Source organism: Truncatella angustata, assembly GCF_020726525.1.
Source record: "Truncatella angustata strain MPI-SDFR-AT-0073 chromosome Unknown BKA67scaffold_7, whole genome shotgun sequence".
Classification (NCBI taxonomy): Eukaryota; Fungi; Ascomycota; class Sordariomycetes; order Amphisphaeriales; family Sporocadaceae; genus Truncatella; species Truncatella angustata.
The window spans coordinates 1,756,292-1,782,225 of NW_025763387.1; the positions used below are offsets into that span (position 1 = coordinate 1,756,292).

General features: G+C 50.3%; 12 protein-coding genes across 12 annotated transcripts; 7 read left to right on the forward strand and 5 right to left on the reverse strand.

Moving 5' to 3' along the window:
• Window positions 1–276: 276 nt before the first annotated feature.
• BKA67DRAFT_661752 (Alpha/Beta hydrolase protein) lies at window positions 277–1,552 on the reverse strand (the record flags this gene model as incomplete). Its single annotated transcript, XM_046107874.1, has 3 exons — window positions 277–829; window positions 881–898; window positions 1,071–1,552. 3 exons carry the CDS (start codon window positions 1,550–1,552, stop codon window positions 277–279), a joined length of 1,053 nt encoding a protein of 350 aa, XP_045955309.1.
• Window positions 1,553–2,385: 833 nt separating this feature from the next.
• On the forward strand, window positions 2,386–3,006 carry BKA67DRAFT_538815 (uncharacterized protein; the record flags this gene model as incomplete). Its single annotated transcript, XM_046100531.1, has 1 exon — window positions 2,386–3,006. The coding sequence occupies one exon, from the start codon at window positions 2,386–2,388 to the stop codon at window positions 3,004–3,006; it is 621 nt and encodes a 206-aa protein (XP_045955310.1).
• Window positions 3,007–3,156: 150 nt separating this feature from the next.
• On the forward strand, window positions 3,157–5,311 carry BKA67DRAFT_575855 (ZPR1 zinc-finger domain-containing protein). The gene is made up of 2 exons (XM_046103530.1): window positions 3,157–3,640; window positions 3,720–5,311. Exons 1-2 carry the CDS (start codon window positions 3,446–3,448, stop codon window positions 4,962–4,964), a joined length of 1,440 nt encoding a protein of 479 aa, XP_045955311.1. The 5' UTR covers window positions 3,157–3,445; the 3' UTR covers window positions 4,965–5,311.
• A 147-nt stretch (window positions 5,312–5,458) lies between these two features.
• Window positions 5,459–7,774, forward strand: BKA67DRAFT_575858 (salicylate hydroxylase). The gene is made up of 6 exons (XM_046103531.1): window positions 5,459–6,261; window positions 6,322–6,605; window positions 6,652–6,716; window positions 6,774–6,962; window positions 7,012–7,233; window positions 7,291–7,774. Exons 1-6 carry the CDS (start codon window positions 5,839–5,841, stop codon window positions 7,488–7,490), a joined length of 1,383 nt encoding a protein of 460 aa, XP_045955312.1. The 5' UTR covers window positions 5,459–5,838; the 3' UTR covers window positions 7,491–7,774.
• Window positions 7,775–7,961: 187 nt separating this feature from the next.
• On the forward strand, window positions 7,962–9,968 carry BKA67DRAFT_575860 (lariat debranching enzyme). The gene is made up of 2 exons (XM_046103532.1): window positions 7,962–8,092; window positions 8,295–9,968. Exons 1-2 carry the CDS (start codon window positions 8,030–8,032, stop codon window positions 9,855–9,857), a joined length of 1,626 nt encoding a protein of 541 aa, XP_045955313.1. The 5' UTR covers window positions 7,962–8,029; the 3' UTR covers window positions 9,858–9,968.
• A 278-nt stretch (window positions 9,969–10,246) lies between these two features.
• Window positions 10,247–11,770, reverse strand: BKA67DRAFT_575862 (uncharacterized protein). The gene has a single exon (XM_046103533.1). It carries the CDS (start codon window positions 11,735–11,737, stop codon window positions 10,463–10,465), a length of 1,275 nt encoding a protein of 424 aa, XP_045955314.1. The 5' UTR covers window positions 11,738–11,770; the 3' UTR covers window positions 10,247–10,462.
• Window positions 11,771–12,668: 898 nt separating this feature from the next.
• On the reverse strand, window positions 12,669–13,311 carry BKA67DRAFT_661758 (BTB/POZ protein; the record flags this gene model as incomplete). The annotated part of the gene is made up of 4 exons (XM_046107875.1): window positions 12,669–12,679; window positions 12,747–12,886; window positions 13,081–13,135; window positions 13,191–13,311. 4 exons carry the CDS (start codon window positions 13,309–13,311, stop codon window positions 12,669–12,671), a joined length of 327 nt encoding a protein of 108 aa, XP_045955315.1.
• Window positions 13,312–13,950: 639 nt separating this feature from the next.
• Window positions 13,951–15,493, forward strand: BKA67DRAFT_373255 (Rho GTPase). Its single transcript, XM_046096502.1, has 3 exons — window positions 13,951–14,511; window positions 14,572–14,775; window positions 14,857–15,493. The coding sequence occupies exons 1-3, from the start codon at window positions 14,212–14,214 to the stop codon at window positions 15,238–15,240; spliced, it is 888 nt and encodes a 295-aa protein (XP_045955316.1). The 5' UTR covers window positions 13,951–14,211; the 3' UTR covers window positions 15,241–15,493.
• A 619-nt stretch (window positions 15,494–16,112) lies between these two features.
• BKA67DRAFT_538821 (DASH complex subunit Dad1-domain-containing protein) lies at window positions 16,113–16,671 on the reverse strand (the record flags this gene model as incomplete). The annotated part of the gene is made up of 3 exons (XM_046100532.1): window positions 16,113–16,253; window positions 16,388–16,450; window positions 16,549–16,671. 3 exons carry the CDS (start codon window positions 16,669–16,671, stop codon window positions 16,113–16,115), a joined length of 327 nt encoding a protein of 108 aa, XP_045955317.1.
• A 1,632-nt stretch (window positions 16,672–18,303) lies between these two features.
• On the forward strand, window positions 18,304–19,767 carry BKA67DRAFT_523010 (aspartic peptidase domain-containing protein; the record flags this gene model as incomplete). The annotated part of the gene is made up of 2 exons (XM_046098428.1): window positions 18,304–19,064; window positions 19,344–19,767. 2 exons carry the CDS (start codon window positions 18,304–18,306, stop codon window positions 19,765–19,767), a joined length of 1,185 nt encoding a protein of 394 aa, XP_045955318.1.
• A 3,184-nt stretch (window positions 19,768–22,951) lies between these two features.
• BKA67DRAFT_575917 (uncharacterized protein) lies at window positions 22,952–24,330 on the forward strand. The gene has a single exon (XM_046103534.1). The coding sequence runs from the start codon at window positions 22,964–22,966 to the stop codon at window positions 24,272–24,274; it is 1,311 nt and encodes a 436-aa protein (XP_045955319.1). The 5' UTR covers window positions 22,952–22,963; the 3' UTR covers window positions 24,275–24,330.
• Window positions 24,315–25,059, reverse strand: BKA67DRAFT_661763 (uncharacterized protein; the record flags this gene model as incomplete). The annotated part of the gene is made up of 2 exons (XM_046107876.1): window positions 24,315–24,538; window positions 24,615–25,059. 2 exons carry the CDS (start codon window positions 25,057–25,059, stop codon window positions 24,315–24,317), a joined length of 669 nt encoding a protein of 222 aa, XP_045955320.1.
• Between the last annotated feature and the right edge of the window lie 875 nt (window positions 25,060–25,934).

Below are 25,934 nucleotides of genomic sequence, written 5' to 3' on the forward strand. Positions count from 1 at the left end.
GAGGCATGAATACATAGTGAGCACTAGTGCTGCTAATAGTTTGGATATTCAGAAATGTCCTCAACAAGCGCTTTGCGCGCCTTCTTACTGGTAAAGACTGTAATGGTTCTTGAGGGGACTTGATTGAGTTGTGCTGTTTATAATTAGATTATTGTACGCCTAAGGTCTGAATTGGAGTTTGCAATCTGTGATTCTTGGGTTGAGGATGAGTTGAGGATAAGTTGAGGATCAGTTGAGGATGAGTCAAGACTGCTTGTTTTCTGTCTCCGTCGAATACTAGAGCTGCTGCAAGAAAGTTAGCATCTTCTTGGCCCCGACTCTCCATTGAACATCGTTCTGCACGTGGTGCCCTGCGCCTGGTACGAAAGCAAGGGTTACACCGTGGCCAGAATCATCCATTTCTCCTTCACCTTCCAGCTTCTTAATTTCCTTTACTGTGACATCAATCTTCTTTTCGTTCACCATGTTCGTAAAAGCTTCGCGGTATGTTTGAGCCGCTTTCCTTTGCACTTCGCCCGTCATCAACTTATCAGCTGCGCCGGCCATAATAAAGATTCTGTCACCACCGTTTCTCCAGTTTATAATATTAATGAGAACCCTCTTGGCATCGATGAACGGGTACAACATGCCGAGAGGCCAAAGAAAGCTCTCATAGCGATTGCAGTGACGTTGGAATTCGACGAGCTCTGTCACTGGCAACTCATCGCTAAAAAAGGCCTGCCTTGTGAGGGAAGGATGCGAAAGGGGGGAATTGGGATGCCAGCCATGAAATATCAAGCGGATGGTGAACCACGGATCAAAGCATGCCCAGTTGTAGTAGACGCGATACCTGGGTCTGGTCAATATACCGTCGAGCAGATGAGGTCTAGATAATACTTACGATCCTGTACCTGGCACACTACAGCACTTGGAGTCAGTGATAGCTTCTTCATGATGGGGGGTTTTTCTTTGGGAGAGGGGTCTTCGGGAGTATTGTGAAGCATTCATAGAGAACTCAATACCTTTAGGAGGCAGTATACGCTTCACGGACATGCTGGGAATAGTAGAAAGTAAATCCGAAACTCGCTTACGCGTCGAGTAGACCAAGAGCCTTGACCTTGACATCGCCTTGGTTGACGATGAATTGACTCAAACCACCGCCACTGGAATGTCCAACGAGAACCACTTCGCTACCCTCTTTCTCCTCCACTGCTTTAATTCCCGCCACCAGATCGTCGCTAAGCATGCGCTTGGTCGTGGCGTATAACATGCGAAAGAAAGTCGGATGCCAGCTTTCGCCATGACCGCGTGTCGACACAGCGTATGAGGTGACGCCATGCTCTTTGAGATAACTCATATATGGAATCCAAACCCATGCAGAACCCATGCCACCATGGGCAAAAAATACGGGAGTTGTCAATGTAGGTTTCAAGGGCTTCGCGGAGAGCAACTCAATCCGTCCACCAGGCGTTGACACAAAAGTTCGCTCAATGCCATCAGGTAAACCGGAAGGTGGACCACTGGGTCGCGTCCAGTGAAGCCACTGGTAGCTGAGACATAAGCTGACACCCATACTCAAGGTTAGTGGCTCGCACGGAGGCAGATGATAGCTATAAAAATAAAAATAAAATAGATGAATAGCTGCCGTGTCGTATGGAGCCACATACGTAGTAGCGACTGTCATCGGTCGAAATGGAGAGGTTATGGATGATATATACCCATGATAATTGATATGGCACTATGCGCAGCTCCTCATGCTTCATTAAGATTTTTCATGGTAAGTCTTCTGACCTTCAAAGTTTTACCAAGCTTACTCCAAAGATTACGGGAAATGTAGGAGTAGCAGGTGAGCTGGAATGCTCGCAAGACTTGGCATTCAGCCTCATGTCTCCATGCAGGATAGCGCTTTACTGCTAGCAGTCGTAACGTCACCGCAGGGTTCTTCTACGCTGGAAAGTTGGGATCATGGCAGTTGTAGAACTGCCAAGGTCGCATGGTCGCTCAAGCAGAGTTATGTTGAAGTCTTGGCTTGTCGTACTCTGTACATTGACACAAAACGTTTGTCGCAGTCAAGGACATACTTTGTTTCCCAGCTCATGATTTTCTTGGTCCTGAAGAAAGGCTCTGAACTAACTAGTCCCCTATTTTCCAGATGATGGGGAAAATCCTGGCGACTCATCAAATTGTCCCTCGAAAGGGTTCAATGGTTAAGATCGTTGATTCTTTTAGGTTAACTTTGTGGATATGAGCACGGACCAGTAATGCGAAAATTACTTAGAACCCCGAGAGTTCATTCACTTTGTTGATTAGTGCTGCTAATTGTGGTATTATATTTGTCTTGACCTGCACGTGTCGTTCAGCTCGCATGAATGTAGTGCTGGCAACTGTCTTCTATGCACATTCAAAATGGCTGCTAATGAGACTCTCACAGCGAGTCTCAGCTTTATGACTGATGCTGCTCATCTACTTGCGCAAGTAGCTCCAGAGACATCGGCACACCTTATGTCCCAGCGCAATGCCTTGATGTTCCACAACAACCTAGAGCAGTCAGAGACTCAGCGACAGCATGTATGTGGCTCATGTGGGCACATTATGATTCCTGGCCGAGGCAGCCTCATCAAACTAGAAGGCGAGAAGGCATCTCGCAAGCACAACAACCGAAAGGGTGCCAAAAAGCAGCCCCGGCCATCGGAAACCACGAAGCACAAAGTCTTGACATGTGGAAACTGTGGGCAATATACCAATATTAGCTTCCTGTCACCGCCTAGTGTCAGTCGCAGTCGTAACAAACTTAAACAGAATGCTCGTCGCCTGAGAAGTCGGAACCAGGCCGGACCACCGTCACCAGCTGTTCGCCCTCCACCCCTGATTTCTGCGCCAGAGCCGGCCAAGGCATCGGTGAATGCAAACAGCAAGAAGAGAGCCAAGAATCGAAAGCAAGGGCTTCAGGCGCTACTCCAGCAATCCCAAGCCTCGACGACCAAGTCAGGCCTCGGTTTGAGCCTAACGGATTTCATGAAGAAGTAGGCTATCGGGAATGACTCAGACCGACTGCGCTCAGAAGAAGAGAACATGATGCAAATCCAACGGCTATAGTCCAAAAAATGGCCACATGGACGTCCGGTTCCCGCGGCATCAATAACACGATCCATATGATAAATCAGCGCCCAAGCTCAAGTTTTGATTAGACTAGTCGCGAGAATATTCTGGAACAAACTATTCTAACCGCCCACCCGATCGTGCCAGCGCCAGCGCCAGGACCAGACTGAGACTGCAGCGACGATGTCATAAGCCAATAAGTGACAACCCCGCTGCGGTTAATGCGTTCAGCCCAGCTGGCTGACTGGCCCAAATTTGACCCCTCCATTTGCCCCTCCAAATTTTTTAGCATAGGTCAGGTTCAAGCAAAAGGTGATAAGATTTATAATAACCACCAAACACGCCGCTTTCTTCTGCGACAACCTCAATGAAGAGAACTTTCACAGACATGTCCGCTCCCGAGAACAACGTTTCCATAGAGGGCGCATCTGCCCCTGAGTTTTTCGAATCCATCGGCAAAAAGGCTAACCTGCTCGGCAACGCAAACGATGATGGCGGCCAGGATGATGAGCCCAAGGCCGTCGAACAAATCGAGTCGTTGTGCATGAACTGCCACGAGAATGTATGTCTTCCTCCCTCAGAACCCAGGACGGTTGCGGTGTGAACAGAAGGCAGTACTGATATTCCGCTTCAACTCACAGGGCACCACCAGAATGATGCTCACTATGATTCCCTACTTCCGCGAAGTCATCGTCATGTCTTTCTCTTGCGACAAGTGCGGTTTCTCTAACTCCGAGATCCAATCAGCCGGTATCATCCAACCCAAGGGTGCGCGATACGAACTCCGCCTCACCAGTAACGACGACTTCCAACGTACGGTTGTCAAGTCCGATTCGGCGGTCGTCAAGTTCATCGAGCTCGACGTCGAGGTGCCCGCCGGTCGCGGCCAGCTTACAAACGTAGAGGGCCTTCTCAGGACCATCATTGACGACCTCGACCTCGGACAAGAGGCGCGTAAGGAGCAGCTGCCCGAAATCTATCCCAAGGTGGCAGAGATTATTGCTAAGGGGCGATCGATGCTTCTGGGAGAATCGTTTCCTTTCAGAGTCTCCATGGATGATCCCGCCGGCAACTCATGGATCTCTCCTGATATGAAAGACGGCGTTGGAAAGTGGGCTAAGCGAGACTACATCCGGACACCTGACCAAAACGAAGCTCTCGGTCTTGGGCACGTCGAATCCGTCATTGATGCTACCCAGACAACCCCTGAAGAGGACATCATCCCCGACCAGGTATACGCCTTCCCTGCCACATGTCCTGGCTGCATGCACCCTTGCACGACAAACATGAAGATGGTCGATATTCCTCACTTCAAGTCCGTCGTTCTCATGTCGACTGTGTGCGACGAGTGCGGCTACCGATCCAACGACGTCAAGACCGGAGGAGAGATCCCTGCCTTGGGAAAGAAGATCACCTTGAAGGTTGAATCAAACATTGACTTGGCACGTGATATTCTCAAGAGCGAGAGCTGCGCCCTTGAATGCCCGGAGCTCAGTCTGCAGGTGAACCCTGGTACTCTCGGTGGCCGCTTTACCACTGTCGAAGGTCTTCTCACCCAAGTTCGAAACGACTTACACAATCAAATCTTCCAGACAGGAGATGGTGGTGATTCTTTGGCTTCGCCCGAGAAGACAAGGTGGACCGAGTTCTTTGAGGGGTTGGACGCTGCCATTGCAGGCGACAGGAAATTCACTATCGTGCTGACAGATCCTCTTGCATCGAGTTACGTACAGAAATTGGTGGATCCCGACCAGGAAGATCCTCAAATGACTACTGAGGACTACCAGAGAACTGATGAGGAGGAAGAGGACCTTGGCCTGAAAGACATGAAGACTGAGGGATATGAGCAGGATCACCAGGACGCCATTGCCAACGGCACTTCATGATTACCACGTTTACCGGGTGGCACGACGAAGAAGTATGAGCATGAGTTTCAGAGCATAGATACCTGGGTAGATTTGGGTGATTAATCAATGGCGTTTGGATGTTCAACGTTTGTGCTAATTCCAGAAACTCGGCTGGAGAAACCAGCTAAGGCGTAAAAGCACCTCTCGAAATGATGTGTCTGAATAAATAGTCTTATTTGCCTCTTACAAACACTATCGACATCACAAGCATTATTCATCTCGACATATAATTAATGGCGCCGAACAACCACTCGATCGTCTACCATCAACCACTAGCGGGCCGACGCGTTACCATGGAATTCTGGTTTGAGTCTGCGATGTTACATACCCCGATGAAAAAGGGCAACAGACCGAAATATAGGCGCTGCTATGCTACATGTCTATACACGTTGAAGTTGTAGTTATGCCTGACGCTAACGCTATACGTTGAAGTTTTACGTGATGATCTGCGACTTACCACCATGGCCCCTGAAGATCTGGGCGACGGTCGTCCGTTGGGGTCACTCGGGGTTACTTACCGTATCCACATCCAACGTTCCGCTCTCCATTCCGACTCTATCTATGAGTGAAACTCCTCGCATTACCGCATCCGCAGCAGGGGTAATTGTGTTTTGTGTACGTGTCCATTCTCGTGAGGTTGCCGGATTGCGCGCCGAAAAAGACCGATCTTGGCTCGGACTGACCTGCTACTTCCACCGCATCGTGCCACTCCCACTTGTTCATGTTGCCTATCGCCCAAATAACCCAATCGTGCCTAAGTCGTCACAGTACATGAACATCCCCGCGCGTTTTGTAGACGGCTGCTCGAGGAGAACAATAGTTCCGTGACACATCAAGCAAACGTATACTCGCCATGCCGGTCCAAGACCCGTTGCGTGTAACGATTGTGGGCGGGGGCATAGCGGGCCTCGCGACCGCACTTGCCCTCCGCCGGGCCGGCCACGTCGTCCATATATACGAGCGGTCGGCATTGAACAACGAGGTCGGTGCTGCGATGCACATCCCGCCCAACGCAACTCGTGCCCTGCTGGCATGGGGGCTGGATCCTACTCGAGCGAAGATGGTCAAGGTAAAGGCGAGTTTCCGTGCCAAAGCGAGCACGCTCGAGAAGTTCCACGTCGGAACTACGGAGTCGTCGATCCCACATGCTTACGGGGCTCCGTGGTTCTTTGTGCACAGGGTCGATTTCCATGATGAACTGAAGAGGTTGGCCATGGGAAGCGATGGGGTGGGCTTACCAGCGACTATCCATTTGAAGTCCAAGGTGGTTGGATATGTATGCATCTCAACTTATAAATTCATCACTGGGTGAGTAGGGATTGACAGTGCATCACAGGATACTGAGGGGCCATCCATCACCTTGAGCGACGGGTCTATTGTTAGATCCGACGTCGTGATAGGCGCAGATGGTATTCACAGCACAGCAGTTGAAGCCATTTTGGGCAGGGTCAATGAGCCTGTGCCTTCGAAAGACCTGTACAACTTCTGCTACCGTTTTCTCATATCCGCCGCAGATATCGAGAAAGATCCAGAGACCCGATTCTGGAATCTGAATGATGACGGGCAGATGAAGTTCTTCGTGAGCGATATGAAACGACTTGTGTCGTATCCATGTCGAAAGTAAGTGTTCGACGCTATTATTGGGAGGAAAGTCTAATACAGTTAGTAACGAGATTCACAACTTCATCGGTCTATTCCACCAGGACGATTTGAGCATGATGAAGGAAGAAGGTATTGATGTTCTAATTCTAAGGTCGTTGATTTCCTAATTGCTTACCAAAATACTAGACTGGCAGGCTTCGGTTGATAAATCCACGTTGATGGAGAGGTTTTCTGATCTACACCCGAAGCTCAAAGCCGTTATCGACAAGGCCACCGACGTCAAGCAATGGGCTCTTCTTTATAGGGAACCTCTTCCAACATGGACGAAAGGTAGACTAGGACTAGCTGGTGATGCTTGCCACCCGATGTTGCCCCGTAAGTAGAACCATTCAGACCAAGCTTCGCAGATATCTAACAATAGCAGACCAAGGGCAGGGTGGCGCACAAGGTATCGAGGACAGCGTAGTTCTTGGTCTCGCTTTCTGTGGCGCAGAGAAGCAACACGTCCAGACAAGACTTCGGCTATATGAGCAAATCAGACGCAACCGTGCGAGCTTGGCGCAAGTATTTAGCAACGCTGGACAGGACGAGCCGGAGCTGATCCAGATGGAAGCATCAAAATACATACCACTGGAAGAAGTCCCTAGTCAGTATATTCACAAATGCCAGTGCTTCCAATGAGAGGCTAACTTTAAGCCTACAGAAACGCCCGAAGAGTTCTTCGACTACAACTTTGGATATGATGTGATTAGGGACACCTTGAATCATCTCAAGCGTCTTGATCCTGCTTTCGAGCTTCCAGGATCTTTTTTCCAGAATGAACCCGGGAAAGGCGTATACCCCAAGGAAGTTCTATATGAAGCGCCGCTGGTGCAGCTCAACGATACAAACAGAACAACCTAAAGAACTTTGCCGACAATCCAATCGCTGTAGGTGGAGAAGTTGCATGATTCGGTATCGCAGGGAACCTGAAAATTTTTTTTTTATCAAAGTTATCAGGGTCGCAGGCGCCTGTCAAGGACTAAATGATATGTATGCAAGTGTGTGTTTTTGCTGTCCTTGCAAAAGGGTCAACGGAGAGGAGAACTTCTGCACGTAGAGTAATGTGAAAATCTCTCAATGTACAGAAATTATATATGGTTTTCAGCGTCTGATGATAATTGCATTGTACAGTTTTACTGTTTGGCCTACCGACTGTTGGAAAAAGAAAGAGAGAAAAAGAGGAAGAAATGAAAGCAGCAAACCTCAAAAGCGTTGACAGTTTCCAGGGGCAGCTGTGAGTTGGCAACAAGCTTTGCACCAGCTGGAGAAGCGCGTGCACAGATCATTTTGAGGACAGCCCGGTCTGACTCCCTCTTCACTACAACATATTCCCCATAAACCAATAGTAGTGCTGAACTCGAAAGCAGGTGTCAGCTTAATCCGTCTTTCTGCACAGCAACATGCAGAGTCAAGATCCCTCCCTTATTGAGACAGGTGGTGTGAGAGTCGCCATCGAAGGCTGTGTAAGTTATTTCATCCGCACCCCAATCAGATGGTAGCTTAACGGGCAGATTAGGCGCTCACAGTGCTATGATAGCACAAGTTAGCGCTCTTCAACTTGCTGAAACAGAAAGCCACCCCGGCACCCAGCAAAATCTGCCTTGTCCACTGTCGCCCGCATCAAACAATGAACATGTTAAGACAACCTGAACTGACTATTCTCAGGGCCATGGAACTCTGCATTCAATCTATGCGACAGTGCAAAATGCTGCTCGCATCAGAGGCTGGAGTGGTGTTGACCTCCTGATCATTGGAGGTGACTTCCAAGCAGTCCGCAACGCAGCAGACCTCACTGTCATGTCAGTGCCTGCTAAATATCGTGAACTTGGCGACTTTCCAGAATACTACAGTGGACGCGTTACAGCGCCAATCCTTACAATATTTATTGGAGGCAATCATGAGGCCAGCTCACATCTATGGGAGCTTTACTATGGTGGCTGGGTCGCACCAAACATCTATTATCTAGGATTCGCCAATGTTCTTCGCTTTGGGCCCATCCGCATAGCTGGCATGAGTGGCATTTGGAAGGGCTTTGACTATAACAAACCACACATCGAGCGGTTACCTTTCAATCAAGATGACATTAAGGGTTTCTATCATATTCGCGAGTTTGATGTGCGGAAATTGCTGCTCCTCCGTGAGCAGGTCGACGTGGGCCTTAGCCACGACTGGCCCAGAGCCGTTGAAAAGTCTGGGGATGAAAAGGCCTTATGGAGGATGAAACCCGATTTTCGACAGGAAAGCAAAGACGGAACCCTTGGTAACCCAGCAGCGGCCTATGTCATGGACCGATTACGCCCAGCATATTGGTTCTCTGCGCATCTACACTGCAAGTTCTCGGTAATCAAGAAGTACGAAGCAACGGCTCCTGCATCTACAATTGCGGATGATGCATCAAAGCTTGCCCCACAAGAGTTTGCTCCCTCAACACAATCAAAAAAGGCCGATAATCCGGATGAGATCGATCTCGATGCGGATGACGACGAGACACCTGCTGCACTTCCTGATTCAGAATCTGTGAGCAATTCAAATGCCATCTCCGACGAGTTGCGTGCTCAGCTTCCTGCTTCTTTCGCAAAACCAGCAGAGAAACCTCGTGGAATACCGGGTCAGCCAGTACCCCCTACCATCTTCAATACGGAAACACGATTTCTGGCGCTCGACAAGTGCTTGCCTGGACGTAAATTCATCCAGCTCTCGTACATCAAGCCTGTTACATCAGTTGACCCTGTAACGGCACCAGATCACTCTCTACAGTATGATCCCGAATGGTTAGCAATAACTCGCGTCTTCCACAACTTTCTCAGTGTAGGGGATCGCAATGCGAAGACACCGACCAATGAGGGCGAGGCTGCCTATGTCGAAATGATTGACAAGGAGCGCGTCTGGGTCGAGGAAAATGTTGTCGCCAAGGATAAACTCGCAGTACCGCTGAATTTTGAGACAACAGCCCCGCCCCATAACCCCGGCGATCCTGAGTCAGCAAACGAGCAGCCAGAGGAATACACCAGCCCACAGACTGCTGCCTTCTGCGAGCTCCTAGGACTGAAGAACATATGGGACGCGACGCCTGAGGACAGAGCCGCGCGCAAAGCACAAGGCCCACCCCCGGAAGAGCCCAGAGCCAACAATCGTAGTGGAGGATTTCGGGGTGGCGGTAGAGGCGGAGGTCGTGGCGGTGGCTTCGGACGGGGACGGGGAAGAGGAAGAGGGCGTGGAAGAGGCTAATAAGGTGAGGTTTGCGACTAGATATATAGGGGTACAGTTCGGCGAGAGGTGGATTATCAACTCTGTACAAAGGTAGTCAGTAATGCCACGACTTGCTTATCGCAAACTTCAGACTCACCGCTAGCCATTGATTCGTTACGTACCTCAACAGTCTCTGGGAAACCTTTCGAGCAAATACATCATTGTCGGGTAAGCGAAGACTACGAATATTTTATTACGCGAGACTGTCATTGAACCTCTACAAACATCATGTGAAATGGCAAAGACGCAGGGGATTGAATGCATGGGGTGCCTATTAGTACACGACAGCATGACGTGGTCGATAAATTACCTCAATATTACCAGTGATGGTCAGCATTCAGGTTACAGCGTGGATGTGTCTGCAATAGTTTGACGAACCTCTAGCATTTAAAAACTTAAACAAAAATCTACCATCTAGGTTTCTCTGTATCTTCTCGGTCTTGGGTAATAATCATCTCTCTATCATCTCCGGGAATCCAATCATCGCCGCCTCTAATCCATAGCGCCATGGCCACAATGAACGAGGCAGTGCTGTTTTCTACTTCTTATATATATATATGCATACTTTACTCCACACCCTCCTTTCAGGATGAATCTCCCGCGCTATCCAGATCGCCCTCATCTTCCGAGTCCGGAAAAGCGCCAATGATATCCAACCGAACGCCTCCCATCTTGCAAGCAGCAGCAACCTCCTTCGGCACACCATTGTCGCCCGGAACAACGACCATGGTCTTTAGCTTGCTGTTCGTGACGTTGGCAACCTGCAGGGTGTACTCCAACAACTCGGTGACCTCCCCGTCCGTGCCAAGCTCGTTGAAGAACTCCAGCACCTCCAGCTGGGGCGGCAGGCCCACCGTGTGCAGGCGCGGCTTCTTGGACGACTTGCCGAATAGCTGGTAATCCCAATTCATGCGGAGCGAACTCAGCACCTCGTAGTTCCTCATGCGCAAGGGCTTTCGACCAGTGAGGGTCGGGTGGTCGATGGTGATGGACTCCATGGAGTGAGCCTGGGATTTCAGCGCCATGATGTAATCGCTGAAGTTGTCTGAGCTCTCCTCCAGCTCGGGGGCAGGCTCCGCGGCTTGCGTCATGACGAACTCCCGCAGCCCTTCCGGGAACTCCAGGACATCCGACAAGGCGTCATCGCTGATGTCACACTCGATGAGGTGCAGCTTCTGCAGCGTTGTCTCGTGCGGGCGTTCGATAAAGTCAAAGCCGCGATAGTCCAGCTTCGCGCGTCTGATGGTGAGGGTCTCCAGCGTAGGGTGGGCAAAGATGTGGATGTTCTCCCGCAGATCCCAATACGCGTCGTCCGGGCACTGGTAGAACAGGGTGCAGGTCTTCAAGCAGGCCAGGTCAAACGGTCCGTTGAACAGCGCGCCGATGCCATGGAGCATAGTGACCGGCACCGACACCTCCAAGGTCTCGAGGTTGCTCATGGTGCTGATCGTTCTCGACAACGCCTCGAAGCGATCTGGCGCATAGTGAGAGCCATGGATGTGGCCGTCAAGTCTCAGGTGCGAGAGCTCATGCGTGGGGTATTCAAGACTAATATCCTGGATAGCAGAGCCACGTCGCATGCGACGGCTCAGGGATGTACTGAAGACTAAGTGCTGCTCCGGGTTGTCGAAGCGGATGCTCTTGTAGAGGGTGGCGTCGGCGAGCTCGTGCCAGCTCTTGTTGACGAGAGAGACGGCACAAAGATCACGGCGCGAGCTTTGGCCTACGGCCTGGAAGATCTGAAGAAGCAACTCCTCCGGCAACACGGCAAGCCGTTTACTAACTGCTGCCGATTGAACTTGAGAAGAAGACCCGGCTTGCGGGTCGGCAGCTCCACCTGTAATCGAATCGCGCGACATCCTAGGGTCCCGCGATGAGTTGATGAATGTGGATCCGAGGATGAGTTTCGATGCGTGTCCGAACAGATGTTGATAAGCAAGAGAACTAGCCTGAAGCGGTAAAAGTTTGTGTTCGTTTTCAGTTAGTCCAAGCCGCCACAATGTCTACCAATCACCGAAAGAACACAGCTGGGATTTGTCCAAGGACGATGCGCCAGCAGAAGCATGAATATGGGAATGGCCTGACTTGAGTGTCTTTGTTTCGAGGGGTGTGATGTGTGGACTGAAGAAGGTAGCCCGGACGTAACAGCGCAACCATGCTCGTGTGATCACTTTTAACAAATTCTGTCTGGTAATTAAATCGGTCTTACGACTATGATATGACACGTGCGCCGGTCCATTTGCTTAATGACGAGGGACAAAGGAGCCACATTTGAGCACGCCAAAGATAACCTGAACCCGAGGAGCACGCTGTGCTCGCATGATTTCGCATTCATCTCATAGATATTGCTATACACTACGTGAAAGAGGGTTGGGGAGGAAGTCATCTTGCAGAGTTCAGTGAGCATCGAAAAGTATGTCTCCCTTGAATAAAAGCATGGTCTCCACAGAGAAAGCAGACCACGCAGAGTGTCGGGGATAAAATGGTATTCTCCCATTCAATATAGACGGACATCCCATGGGAGAGCAAGGAGATGAGCGCATATGCTAGAATGGTGCAAGGCAGTCCGAAGATATAGGCGACAACGCACAAATCACGTGGCATCAGGTGGCAATACTTACAGTAGACAGATGCATGTCTATTTGGACGATATTGAAATGCCTTGGACGAACAGATGAAACAGCTCGACCTGGTCCGATGGCATCACATCCCTTCCCTTGGTATGGCCCCGTGTATATTTCTAAAGCAAATCCTCAAACGCCAGGACATCGAAGTCGTACATCCGTTAGATCATGTCGGCTCTTGAGTAGGTGTGAGCGGAGTTTCAATGCAACATCTTGTGTTGTTTGGATGGAGCGTCGTTCTTACTGTCAAGCTGCAGGTAGTCTGCCGCCATCAAGAGCTCCAGGCAGAGCTCGACAGGGATATCCATATCGGGAACGTCTTCCCTGTCCCGGTTCTTGTACCAGTAGTGGAAGTACTCGACTACCTTCTCCAGCACTTGGCCACTGTTCAGCGGTTAGTTCATAGGAACAAAACGACTAGACGAGTAGAAGTATGGCGACCAGCGGGTTCTCAGATCAAGTGTAGTTGGCTGTCACTCAGACCCACGGTTGGGGTCTGTCTGTAAGAACAGAGCGAAATAAAGCTATTTCATCGTCGGGCGACTGAGTGGTAATGGAAGTAGAGATGGTCAACTCACCTGATCTCGGGAAAGGCACAACGTCCAGTCTGGGCTTCCACAAGACTGCCAGTACCTGGAGACATACACTCAGCATCGAATTGAGGGTAAGGCACGGGATCAGTCCTTACCCCGTATCTCCAACATGCTCTTGATCATGGGGCTGATGGTAGCTGCCTCTCGTAGCACAACAAACTCGAACTCGTCGGCCGAGACGAGAGTGATGTACTTGGAAGGAGCGAAATCTGCCATGTTGATGTGGCACGTTGGTGTTGAAGGTCAGGTGGTGAAGGTTGGACAAAGACGCGGGTCGCGCTTTTTGACGGGCACAGATTTTTCGTTGAGCTTGAGCTCCAGTCTGCCAGCTGGGGGAGGGTCCGCTGTGCGTAATGCGTCCAATGGGTTCCGCAGGGCCGCAGGGTGAGAATGACAGCACCGAACAGCACGGTTCAGCTGGGTTCAGGTTTGGGGGGGCTCAAAATCAAGGTTCGCTGAATGGGGTCAGGTCTGGTCAGGCTTGGTCAGGATCTTCCAGTGGTCTCGATGGGCTAGTCTAGAGCCAAGAAAAGAAGTGGCAGGTGTGCTAAAGCGCTGTTTGGAACCTTGAAACCTTGGAAGCTGAAAAGCCATGTATCGGTGGGGTTGGCGGGAGCTGCCAGGGCACTGGCCAAGGCATCCAATCAGCGCGGGGGCGCCCTTATAGCGCCTGGTTATTAGCTTGCCTGAGATCATGGCAACGCCCACGTCCCGCAAAAGCTGCCGATTGCGATCGTGTTGCCCCGCCAACCGCGTTGAAGCAGGCGCATGATTGTTCACCGCCAACCAGAACACAGCATTCATGCAGGAAAGCAAGCAAAGTCCACAGTTGCGACCTGGAGACAGCCTTTAAACAACATTGCGCCATTCATCTTGGGGCTTCCCGTCTCTATCGACTTGTTCCCTCCCATTAATTAACTTAATGCCCGGTCGACTTGTCCAGGAAGGAATTCAATTCAGTCACCCGTCCGAACACATCAGTCTAATTAATTCTGCCATATCTCAGCAATCAGCCACACTCCCCCTACGAACTGCTCTGTTGGATCAGCAGACCTACGCATAGGCTACAAGCCAGTCTTTTGTTTGTCATTTGAGCATCACTGTTTGCCGTCCACCATGGCGTACTACCAGAACCAGAACCACAATCAAAATCGCACCTCTTACTTCGGCGGCAATGAGAAGCACGATGTTGGTATCCAGCGCAGGCCGACCAGCGACCGCAGCAGTCGTGAGCGCAACACGCGGTCTAGCGAAGGCACCGTCAGCACAGTCATGAGCAACTCGACAGGTAGAGAGTCGTCGGGAACACACGTCACAGAAGCACCGGCCTACTCCAAAAAGATCGTCGTCGTCGGAGACGGTGGTTGTGGCAAGACTTGTTTGTTGATCAGCTACAGCCAAGGATACTTCCCAGAGGTATGTCCCTGTCCTCAAATCGCGCATTCGTCGAACTGCCACAGCTGACCATGCGCTTAGAAATATGTCCCGACAGTCTTTGAGAACTACATCACATATCCAACACATCCACCAAGTGGCAAGACCGTGGAGCTGGCGCTGTGGGACACCGCCGGTCAAGAAGAATACGACAGATTGCGACCGCTGTCATATCCAGAGACGGACTTGATCTTCGTGTGTTTCGCCATCGATTGCCCAAACTCACTCGAGAATGTCATGGACAAGGTACGTGCACAGCCCAATATGAGCTCTCCACCCGCGCGACACCTTACGTAAAAACACAAAACTCACTCCATCTTATCTTAGTGGTACCCAGAGGTCCTCCACTTCTGCCCGTACACCCCATTGATCCTTGTAGGGTTGAAGTCCGACCTACGCCACAAGAAGACATGTATTGAGATGCTCAAGACGCAAGGTCTTACGCCAGTCTCTACCGAACAGGGCATGACCGTCGCAAGGAAAATGGGCGCTCACTACATGGAGTGCAGCAGTAAAGAGATGAAGGGTGTCGACGAGATCTTCGACCAGGCTATCCTAACTGTCGTCGGTAACGACCGTCGCAATCTCGAAGCCGCCATGGCCGCAGCTCCCAACTCATCGTCAGGCCGTCCAGCGACAAAGCAAGCGGGCTCAGCATTTACTCCAGTCGTTCCTAAGAAGAAGAAGAAGAGGAACTGTATCCACCTCTAGAGCACAGAGGTCGGTGGTGATGTGCCGGTGTTCCTGAGTGTCATGCGGATGGATGCCTGGTTTTGAATGAGTATTCTGCATGATATTGTGCCACGACTTGTACGAACTCGAACGGCATTTCTATGAAGCATTTCGTATCGTCCTGAAGACCATGATGGCGAGATTGGACAGGATCTTGTCTCGCAACATGGACCTTCAAACAGTGGCGTTTCTCGTGCTTCTCACATTTAGGGGGTTCTTACTTACGAGGACTTCAACGGGTTTATTGATACCATATTTCATGTTGTACGAGACAGCATTGTAGTTGCATGGAGGAGTATAGGAAGGGTAATGAGTAGCCTTTCGTGGATCGAGGAGCCTGTATTACTGGAAACAGCATGTTCAAGAGGGTTGGTTTCCTTTTTTGTATTTGATCATAGGGTGTTGGGTCTCCTTTTCAACGCACAGCATACTGGTCCGGGATAAGAAATAAAACACATTCGTCATCATCGCCTCCCTGGTCTACATCAAATCTTGTTCTCGTATATTCGTGGCCCCGTGACAATGATAGACCGCTTGAACCAGTCCAAATGATATTTGTGCCGTTTCGGCAGGCTGCCTCTATCATCGCCCGTCGAGTTGCTCTTCCTCGTGTGGCTTTTGCGTAAGGTACCAGAGATGAACAATCCGAGGTCTGTCATGTGCTTACATACGACTGCCACATGATATGATGTCCGCTGCTAGCACTTTGCCTTCCGTGGGGTGCCACTTTCTAGGAGGAGGCGTATCATAGCCATAAATAATAGCCGGGTTCGCGGCTTGGCCTCAGCAGGTCATAACATGCTCCAACTGGGTTTTGCCCGTGGGCATGCTGCAGTAACCTTTTCATTTGTTTATTCTTCCTTCTTGGGTGTCTTCTCTTCATCACCTTCGTCGCCAGCCTCCGTCTTGTTCCCTTCCTCTTCCGAATCTTTAGCCATGACGTTTTCGAATTGAGACCAGAGTGCTTCGACCGAGGAGAATTCGTTGCCGACCTGACGCATCTCGAGTTAGCTTGGCTGTTCGTGTCTTATTGTAGCCATACCGGAGGCATCTGCCGTGTGCGGTTCACGGAAGTGGTCGTGACAGTGATAAAGGACAGGCCATCACGACAGAAAGATGCACATACAGCAATTACAGCCTCGAGGTTCCGGTTCAGTTTGTTGATGTTGGCGAGGACGTGCTCGAAGTTCTACATGGCAAATAATATCAGCTCCCCAATGATCAAACCCTCGTCGGAGCTCCCATGCTGCAGCTGGGACTTTCGAGACTCCATCGTGTGGTTCATACCATAGCGATCTCACCAATCAATGCCTCCCTTTGCAACTCGAAATAGCTCTTCTCTCTACCTCCCGCGTCAACCGCCCCGAAGCCACCGCCCATGGCGGACATTGGTCGCTGGTTCGACGCCATCGCAGTCTACCGGCAACTCGGATACGCCACCTCGAACCGTCTGGGGTATATTAGGCACTTGAGGCTCTGCGCGGCCGCGAGAGAAATGCCCCGAGTAGAGTGGACAGCGAATATGTTGGAGACGCGGGTGACGTGATGTTGGTGCCTTTGGGTGTGGCGGGGCAGTCCGCTTGGGGAGAACGCATGAATTATGCGGGGCAGCGTTGACGCAGGCGTTCTCGGCGATGTTTTTTTTGGCCTGTGCTGCCTCTCCAGTCGGGCTCGGCTTTTGAGTTCAGCCCATGTGGGCACCCACGCAGGTCCAGACGGCATGCGCTGAAAATAAAGATCTGTCACTCGATAAGATTTGCGTTGATCAACACGCCAAGCATGGCGCAAATCAGAGTTTTACACATACTATGGGACGGGCCATGGAGATGCGCGAAAAAGCGGCGAATCCTGTTCTGCAGGAGACCACCAATGACTGATGGATGCGGTTGCTTGACTTGGTTGACTCAATGTAAATCAATGGCTTGGTCTGCTGACTTGTGCACTTGTACATCACAGACCAAAATTCTCCGGATCTTGGCGGCTACGCCTCCAAGCATTGATCTACTCTCTTGGAAGGCTTGCGATATGTGACGGCACTTGCTCCCGCGCCTCGGATGTCTGCTTTTGATGTCTTGGCATGCTTGTATTGGGTGGGGCGTCATGGCACAGGAATGGCCAGACACGAGGTGTGGAAGCTTGTCTCTCTGTCTATCCCGCGTATTCATCTTCGGCAGCGCTCTCTATACTACGGATCCGTATGTGCTAACTGAACGCGTCCTATTCATTGGCTTCGGGCCTAATCCAGGAACCCCCTTAATTGCGCAGCTTTCCCCATTCGGACCCCATTTCTTTTGCGCCCCGGGGCAAGACTTTGTCTTTGTAGTGGCTCATGCGAGTCACTCCCTGCTGCGCAAGTGACAGACGTGGACAGGGCAGATTCTGTTTGTTTCACTGAGTCGGCCATGTATATGAGTGGTTGAAGAGTCTTGACTGCCCACATTTTGAAACACCACTAACGCCCGCTAAGCAGGGGTGCGGCAATCAATTGACGACGCCCGTTTATTTGCGGCGAATGCTAGGGCCATGAGGCTCATTTTGATTGTTCTTCGACACTGCAACGCAAGGCGACGTAATCGCTGGTTTCCATGTTGGCTCATTGCCATCGAACCGAACTAGATACACCCTGGTATGGAGCCATAGTTCTTTTTTTTGTCACGGACAAATGATCCATCCCTCTAATGGGGATCGCCCGGCCCATCATGCGGACAATGGCCTCTCTGCCGCATGGGTTTGCGCATCCTTATGAATAAGTCGCTGTTCGCTTCCATTCTAGATGTAGGTCTTTCTCTCTTCCTCAGTTCTATACTCTAGTGTCACGATCTTTTTTCTACACTTTCACAACAGGTCTTCATTCCTTCATTGAGACCTTTTTCTTCTCTTTTTTCCTTTCCTTCATAACCACTATCTTCGTTGTCAGGGAGTGCTGGCACACCCACATTCACTACCCACCAACTTACCGATCCACCTTCCACCAAAATGGTTTCATCCGTTCTTCTGACAGCCGCCTTGGCTGCTGGAGCCGTTGCCGCTCCGGCCTCTTCTATGCCTGGACATCGCAAGGCGGGATTCTCCGTGGCTCAAGTCCGTTCCAATAACTTTGCTCGCCATGGCCCAACCCAGATGGCCAAGACTTTGCTCAAGTTTGGCAAGACTGTTCCCGATGAGCTTCAGGCCACCATCAAGGCCTGGAAGGCAGCGCGCATATCACTGATGAAGAGGACCAACGGCTCTGCTGTTACCACCCCTGAACAGTACGATACTGAATATCTCACTCCCGTATCGATTGGTACACCGGCTCAAACCCTCAACTTGGACTTCGATTCCGGTTCGTCTGATCTGTGGGTCTTCTCGTCCGAGACTGCTAGCAGTGATGTTTCTGGTCAGAGTATCTACACGCCTTCCGACTCCAGCACATCGAAGGAGCTCAGCGGCCAGTCATGGGACATCTCTTACGGTGATGGCTCCACCTCCTCAGGCACTGTTTACACCGATCTTGTCACGGTTGGTGGCGTTTCCTTCGACAGCCAGGCAGTTGAGACCGCCGAGACTGTATCCAGCTCCTTCACCTCTGACGCCAACAACGATGGTCTCCTAGGTCTCGCCTTCAGCACCCTGAACACAGTCACTCCTACTGCCCAGAAGACTTTCTTCGATAACATCAAGGACACTCTCGACCAGAGCCTGTGGACTTGTGACCTGAAGGCTGGCGAGCCGGGTACCTATAACTTCGGTTGGATCGATGAGTCTCTCTACACTGGCGATATTGCATACACCGATGTCGACACCAGTGATGGTTTCTGGATGTTCACAGCAGACAGCTGGGCCGTCGGCTCCAGCACCAGCAACTCTACCACTGGCTCTGGTTCTACCACTGGTTCTGGTTCTACCAATACCGGCTCATCTGGCTCAGCCACGTCCGCTGCGCCCTCCCCTAGCAGCTCTTCCGGCCCTGGCTCTGGACATGGCGGTGGCCACGGCTCTGGCCCTGACTCTAACTCTGCCTCCGGAGGTCCTGGTGGCTTTGGTGCTGCCAGTGATGCTTTCGCTGGGATCTTCGGCCGCAACCCCAAGAAGCACTCCAGCTCTTCGTCTTCGTCTTCCAGCAAAGCATCCGGCTCTTCATCTTCCTCTGCCTCGACTACTCTGAGCGGCATTGCTGACACCGGCACAACCCTCGCCCTCTTCCCCGAGTCTGTCTGCGAGGAATACTACGCCTCTGTCTCCGGTGCTTCTTACTCCAACAGCATCGGAGGCTACGTCTTCTCTTGTGATGCCGACCTTCCCGAGTTCAGCTACACTGTTGGCGATGTCACCGTCACCATTCCCTCGGACTACCTCAACTACTCTCCTGTTAACACCGCCGGTACTCAGTGCTACGGTGGAATTCAGCCTAACACTGACATTGGTTTCTCCATCTTCGGTGATGTCGCTCTCAAGGCTGCTTTCGTCGTCTTCAAGGATGACGGCTCGGCGCCCCAACTTGGTTTCGCCCAGAAGGACTTGTAAAAGCACGAGGTCATGTGGCGGTTGTTGGGTCGAGCGATGCTTTATTTCTCTTAGTGTACATAAATTAGATCGAGTATAGAATATCGAATGATATCCCAGGTCCTGCTTATACGCAGACTTAATACGACTTCAATCTTGTTGTCTGTGTCGCAACCGAATATTTATGAGCGGTGTAGTTGGTCGTTTTACCCACTACTTGCCAAGTTTCATCAGTCGTGATACATTGATCCCCATCGGATAATATGCGTGTTCTGGTTGCCGACGATAGGGATTCGTACTTTGCAATGTAAGCCCACAGTCCGCAAATCATCAGGCTGGCATCTTGGACTTTAACCTTCCAGGCGTGGATAATGGACGTATATAGTTTCCCAGGCACCACTGAATATATCACGGTGACAGCCTCTCAATGAAAATGATTACGCCCTTGTCATGCTGATGACTCCATTGAAACATAAGCAAAATCACTTCTATTACTATGATGATGCTGGGCAAACTAGCTTCACCATCTAGTATTTACCTCGACGAATGACATCCTGCAAAAGCCCAACGCCAATCTGGGGAAAGTCATCCAGTAGTGTGTCAAAATCAGGCTCATCCATGACTAAGTTTCGCACCCTGTATACCGCGGCGATTGCTCTTTGACGAAACAGATCACCTGCACGAGTGTTCCGAGTATACACGGCTCGAAGGGCGCTGATTGTAGTCTGTCCAACTGCGCTTGTGGAGTGGTCTCCATCTGGCTGGATGCCAGTTGTCTCGTTTTCGATAAATCGATCAAAAGTCTTGTCGCCTAAAAATCGTAGACTATCGTTAGAGAAGAAGTCGCCCAAATCAAAAACGTCCATACACTTCTCATACAGCGGGATCTCCGGGTTGAGCTTTTCGATGTCGAGAGGTGCGGATGTTGCAGTCAGCCTCGTGTGTGTGTGTGTGTGTGTGTGCTCTAGAAAGCGTGATTTGAATTTTCTTACAATTTGTGTAGATCCATTCCAATAGCCAGCCAACCTGTGTTTCGTTGAAAGCGGTGATCGTGACTACTCCTGTCGCTGCCTCCTGGTACGGGTTAGCTGGGAGGGGGAGTTGCTGAATCGTATGGCGATGCTCACTGCAAAATTGCTGCAAAGTGCTTTCTTGAACCAATTGCAACGAGTGGCAGGAACACAACGATGGACGTTCCATGACTTCTCTCCGCATACCACGCGTACGTCGGAGAAGAGTCCCGTTTGGAAAAGCCTGGCTGATAGTAAGTAACAACAACTAGAGTGCGAAATCGAGGAATGATCACTCTCGGTCTTGCTCGATCTGTGGACAGGAACAAGACATGTTTTTCAGCGTCAGCAGCCTACTTGGTTATCGCAGATTGTCGGAATGAGCATCTGAAAAATCTCTTCTGGATCTGGATCATTTAGCCTTGAGTGAATCGTTGCGAAACATAAATATGACTTCCCTAAAACTTTTAAACACCTTTTTGAGCGACCGCCCAAATAGGTGCCTAAGGAATCTGCACAAGTAATCCATGTGAAAAATTTGACCATGTTCCGAATAATCTGAGACGCGCATCCTGTTCAAATCCGGGGGTATGATCTCTAACGACCACCAAAAGCAACTCCCAGATAGCAAGTGAGGAGATTTTATGAGGTCTACATGACCACTCGAACAAATAACAGTAGTCTCTACCTTACTCTTGTTATTCATTGATCTACCGGTAAGTATCTGCCTGAGCGCCTGTACACCGTCTGATACTCTCATGGATCCGCAAGGATTCAACCGCTATCCAAATTGACAAGGTGGATTAATGGCATTTCATGTATGTTCAGTGTGGCTTTAGACTTCGCAGGATTAATGTAGTATATACTATGCATGACCATCCATCTTGGCTATAATATGTATAAAAGTTTTGACCAGAGGTGCTCGGTTTCGGCGCAGCATTTAAAGGTACTATCGGCCACGAATGTCTTTCATGGTTTATAAGACCGCCAAGTATCTTTGTGGTATAAAATCTTATATAGTCTAATAATTGTTCAGCATATCTCCTGAGGGTCTTGCACGCCACGCCCCCGGTGTCGTTCGGAGACCCCGGCTGGCTTATTGATCGCTGTGTACCAAAATTGAGTGTGACTAAAAGCGTTCTTGTACGAAACCGTAGAAGTTAGGCCGGCATCTTTCATTGCCATTCATGTCCATCCAGTGCCCTTTGATGCCGTCCGGAGTCGTTAGGGGTCGCTTAACCCTCATCGCCGTCATCAGCATTATCGTCATCATCATAATTATTCTCGAGGGTGTCCAGAACCATCAAGGCTAGGTAGTCATCGTCTAGTCATTCACAAAGGTGTCTAGAAGAGATCATTACAGATAGCTTTGGCCTAATTGCGGTTTAGAGTCTAAATCAACTTTTTGTAGTTCTTCGGAGTGACCTTGGACGGTAGCGTACCGTGGTTGGAATATCGGTGATTTATGTAGCCATCTGAACCGCTCCAGGTGGACTAGACTGAACTAATCAGAACGGCGAAGAACGGGAGCAAACGGTCATGTACCTACCAACACAGCTGGGGAAAGTGCGGTAGCATGCCATATTGCCTCGCAGGTTTATACACAAGAATTAGTGCACTGGCAGGTAGTTCAGATATAGTGGCCGCCGCGCCAATTGTTGTGTCTACCACTTGCCTTGAGTTATGATGTTCTGTCACTTGCGCACGGGATAGCCTGTTCGGTGCCGAACATGATGCCTAAAGGCGGTGCACAGCTGCATACTGCAGCTGAGATCAATGGACTTGCTGATCTGCATCTCGCCCTTCTAAGTGGGGAGCAGATTTAGTGTGCGCAGAACCGGAAGTCACTGTACGGGATCGTGAGCTTCTGAAAGATGGCGAATAGAGCCGAATGGAACAGTACTTACCGAAGAGCCATTGGCGAGGGCCAAAACGAGCTTAAATATACAATGCCAAAACATTCTATTTTGACCCTCAAAATGGAGCTAGATCCGTTTATTTGACTTGTGCGTTATCCTGTCCATCTCACTCTTACCTTGACTTATCTTGTTGATAAGAATCAATGGAGTGAAATTTGTTGATGCAGCCAGGGCGTCTACGCGTTCATGGAAGGGATGCGGACAGTCACGTGACTGATGTTTTGGTTAGACAGCTCACACTTATGCTCCACGTAGCTTCTTGCCTGATCAGGAGTAACTTTGTACGCCATGGAATTGACACGAAGGACAGTCCGGCTGATACTACTAGTCTCTCATTTTATTGCTGTGGCGCATTGCAGGGACCAACTTGACGTAGATGACCATATTCCATTCCAGCTCAACGACGATAATGCGAGGCGTCATCCTGAGCTTCCCGTGTTAGGCTACGTCACGCCATGGAACCCACGCGGAAAAGACCTGGTCGAGGAGCATCGACAGAAGTTTGATATCGTGTGTCCAGTGTGGTACACGGTCCATCCTAGCAGCAATGATGTTGAAGTGTACGAGGTCAGAGGTGGTCCCCCAGCGGACGAGGACAGAGACTGGTACAAACGCCTCCAAACGCCATCAGATACAAAGCCAAAAGCAATTCAAGTGACTCCGCGCTTCATACTGGATGGGTGGAGTCAGGATGACTATAGACAGTTGATGTTCAATGAGACACGATGGCATCGACTTGCGACCGAAATCACACAGGTTGTCGAAGATATGGCATATAACGGCATAGTATTCGAATCTGGTGCCACGCATGCCTTATCTGGCCCGCTTGGAGTGCTGTCCGACCATCTGAAAGAAAACGGCAAGACCTTGGTGTTAGTGATGCCGCCGATCCGAACGACTTTGGGCATGGGCGATGCAGCTGCTTTGAACTCTCACAATGCAATGATGCTCCAATCCATCTCGTCACTCGCCGGCGTAGCTGACTACTTCAGCATAATGACATACGACATGACAGGGCCAGGCGGACATGAAAGTTTGCGTCAGTTCCCCAGGAGTAGCCAACTGCATGCTGCGCAGCAGCAACACAAAGTTCGCGAACCTGGGCCGAATACCAATGTTGAGTGGGTCGGCGCCAATCTTATAGCCTTCACCGACGCTGCAAAGAGCCAAGATGGCTACACGAATGAACAGCAGTTCGTTTTCAAGGACGAAGTCTCTGCCAAGTTCCTAATGGGTCTTCCATTGTACGGCTACAAGTATCCCGTGTTCTTGGCAGACGACAAGAAGGGTATAATTCTTCAAAGCACAGAAAGTGTCAACGGGTTCTCTATTCTGAGAGGTGCAGGTGAGCCGGTTGTTATGCACCAAATAGAGGAATTGATTGCGGAATACAGCCCGAAATTAGAAGAAATGGATGACGGAGAATTTTACTTCGATTATTCCGCAGAAGATGGCCTCTGGAGGGTGTTCTTGCCGACACCGGAAAGCATGTCAAACGTTCTTGGTGTCCTTGACCAAAATGAACACATTGAACTTGGCGCTGGGATCGCTTTGTGGGAAGTTGGACAGAGTTCATTAGACCTGTTGGTCACTCTTTGAACGAAGATAAGGCAACATAATTTACGGTGAAGTAGTATTTTTAATGAGACGCCTGGTCTTTGTCGTTCGAGAACCTCGCGACCATGTGGGCTTTTCCCTTGATACAGGCCTTCTCGGACTTTGTAACCAGGTCAGCACCCTGACCGGGATAGACTGGGACCAAGGTGATTTGACAATTGATTTCTACCCAAAACTCTTCGTAACCCGTGGCTACAAAACCCAACCTTTGAAAGCTTCGGGTGCCTTCTTCGGTTGCTGTCAAGGCTTCCCGATTGGATTTAGGTCAGCGAATGAATATACAGCTGCATCTTTCGGGGATGAATGAGCGCTGTTGACTTACCAGAACATCCCAACACATCCCATTGTTTTGTTCTAGCTGCGTCATGGGCGTATTTCAACGACCCAGTCGCAAAGCCTTTCAGCCTTTCGCTGAAACGCTCCACATGGAACACGTGTAAGCCGACTGCGGACGATGAATCGTCTGGTGGAAACATAACTGAGGGGTCTATATCCGTCTCTCGAAGCGTTCCGTCCAGTAAATCTCGCCATGCAGTTTCTATCAGTGGCAGCACAATAATGGCGCCTGCAACTTCGTTTCGCTCAGTGTCTTTCCCCGTGTCTGGCGGAATGGAAAAACAACGGGACAGGTCGGGGCACCCGTCAACCCAGCTCTTCAAGCGTGCATATGTCAATGGAGCAGGGTACATGTCTTGGTCTGACATGAATATCTTTTGCAACACATCCTCCGTCATTGGCTCGGACAACCATTCCGCGATATGGCCCATGCTTGTTAATGAAAGTATCCCTTAAAATTTGAAGGACTGACATGCATGCCACTATATTCGGTGAGAGTTGGGTTCGTCGCTGCAAGTTCTTCAGCCGTAAGAATAGTGGGGGTGGGGGACTTTGCCCAGCACTGAATGGGGTAGCAACAGGAAGCTGCTGGCGCTATCGAAAAGCAAGCTGCAATGTGCCGTTTGTCTAAACCACACTTGCATGTGACTATGCACCCTCAGCACCATGATTCGATGCTGCTATTTGAATTATTTCGATGCGGTCTCATTGAAACCGACGGCGCAAATCCGAAAGAGATAGAATCGTTTCTTGTTGTACTTTGGTGACGTTATTGACATATTGTACTTCTGCCCTCAAACGCCGCAAGAAATGCTCCCTTTACAGGTTCAGGTCGACACCAGAAGCCTCGAATGGACTCGCAAAAGTCCAAGGCTGCGTTCTGAAAGCACTTCCTAAGCGCGTTACATGAATGGCAGGGATCGGCTCCTCGAACAGCAAACGAACGGAAGTGCATGCAGATGTGGAAAAACATGGCGAGATATGATTGGCAATTTGGTAAAGTGCTTGCATGAGCTGGCATCCTGCACCAAACCTTGGCAATGTGGGATATCGCAATGCAGCGACAGAAGTATAAGAACATCCCTCTCCCCCCAGACCCCCCTCTCTTCTTTTCTTTGGGGGGACCATGAGGCATACCTGGTGATGGACTGCCTCCGCCATTGGCGGCAGACGTTGACCTCATCCTGCCAACGAAATGTACCGCTGCTGTATATCGGAGCCGAGGACTGCCAAAACTCGATCAATAGAATGCAAGCCTGGTGTCACAGCAAAGTAGCTTGAGCACCAGATACTTCGAGGTCTTGAG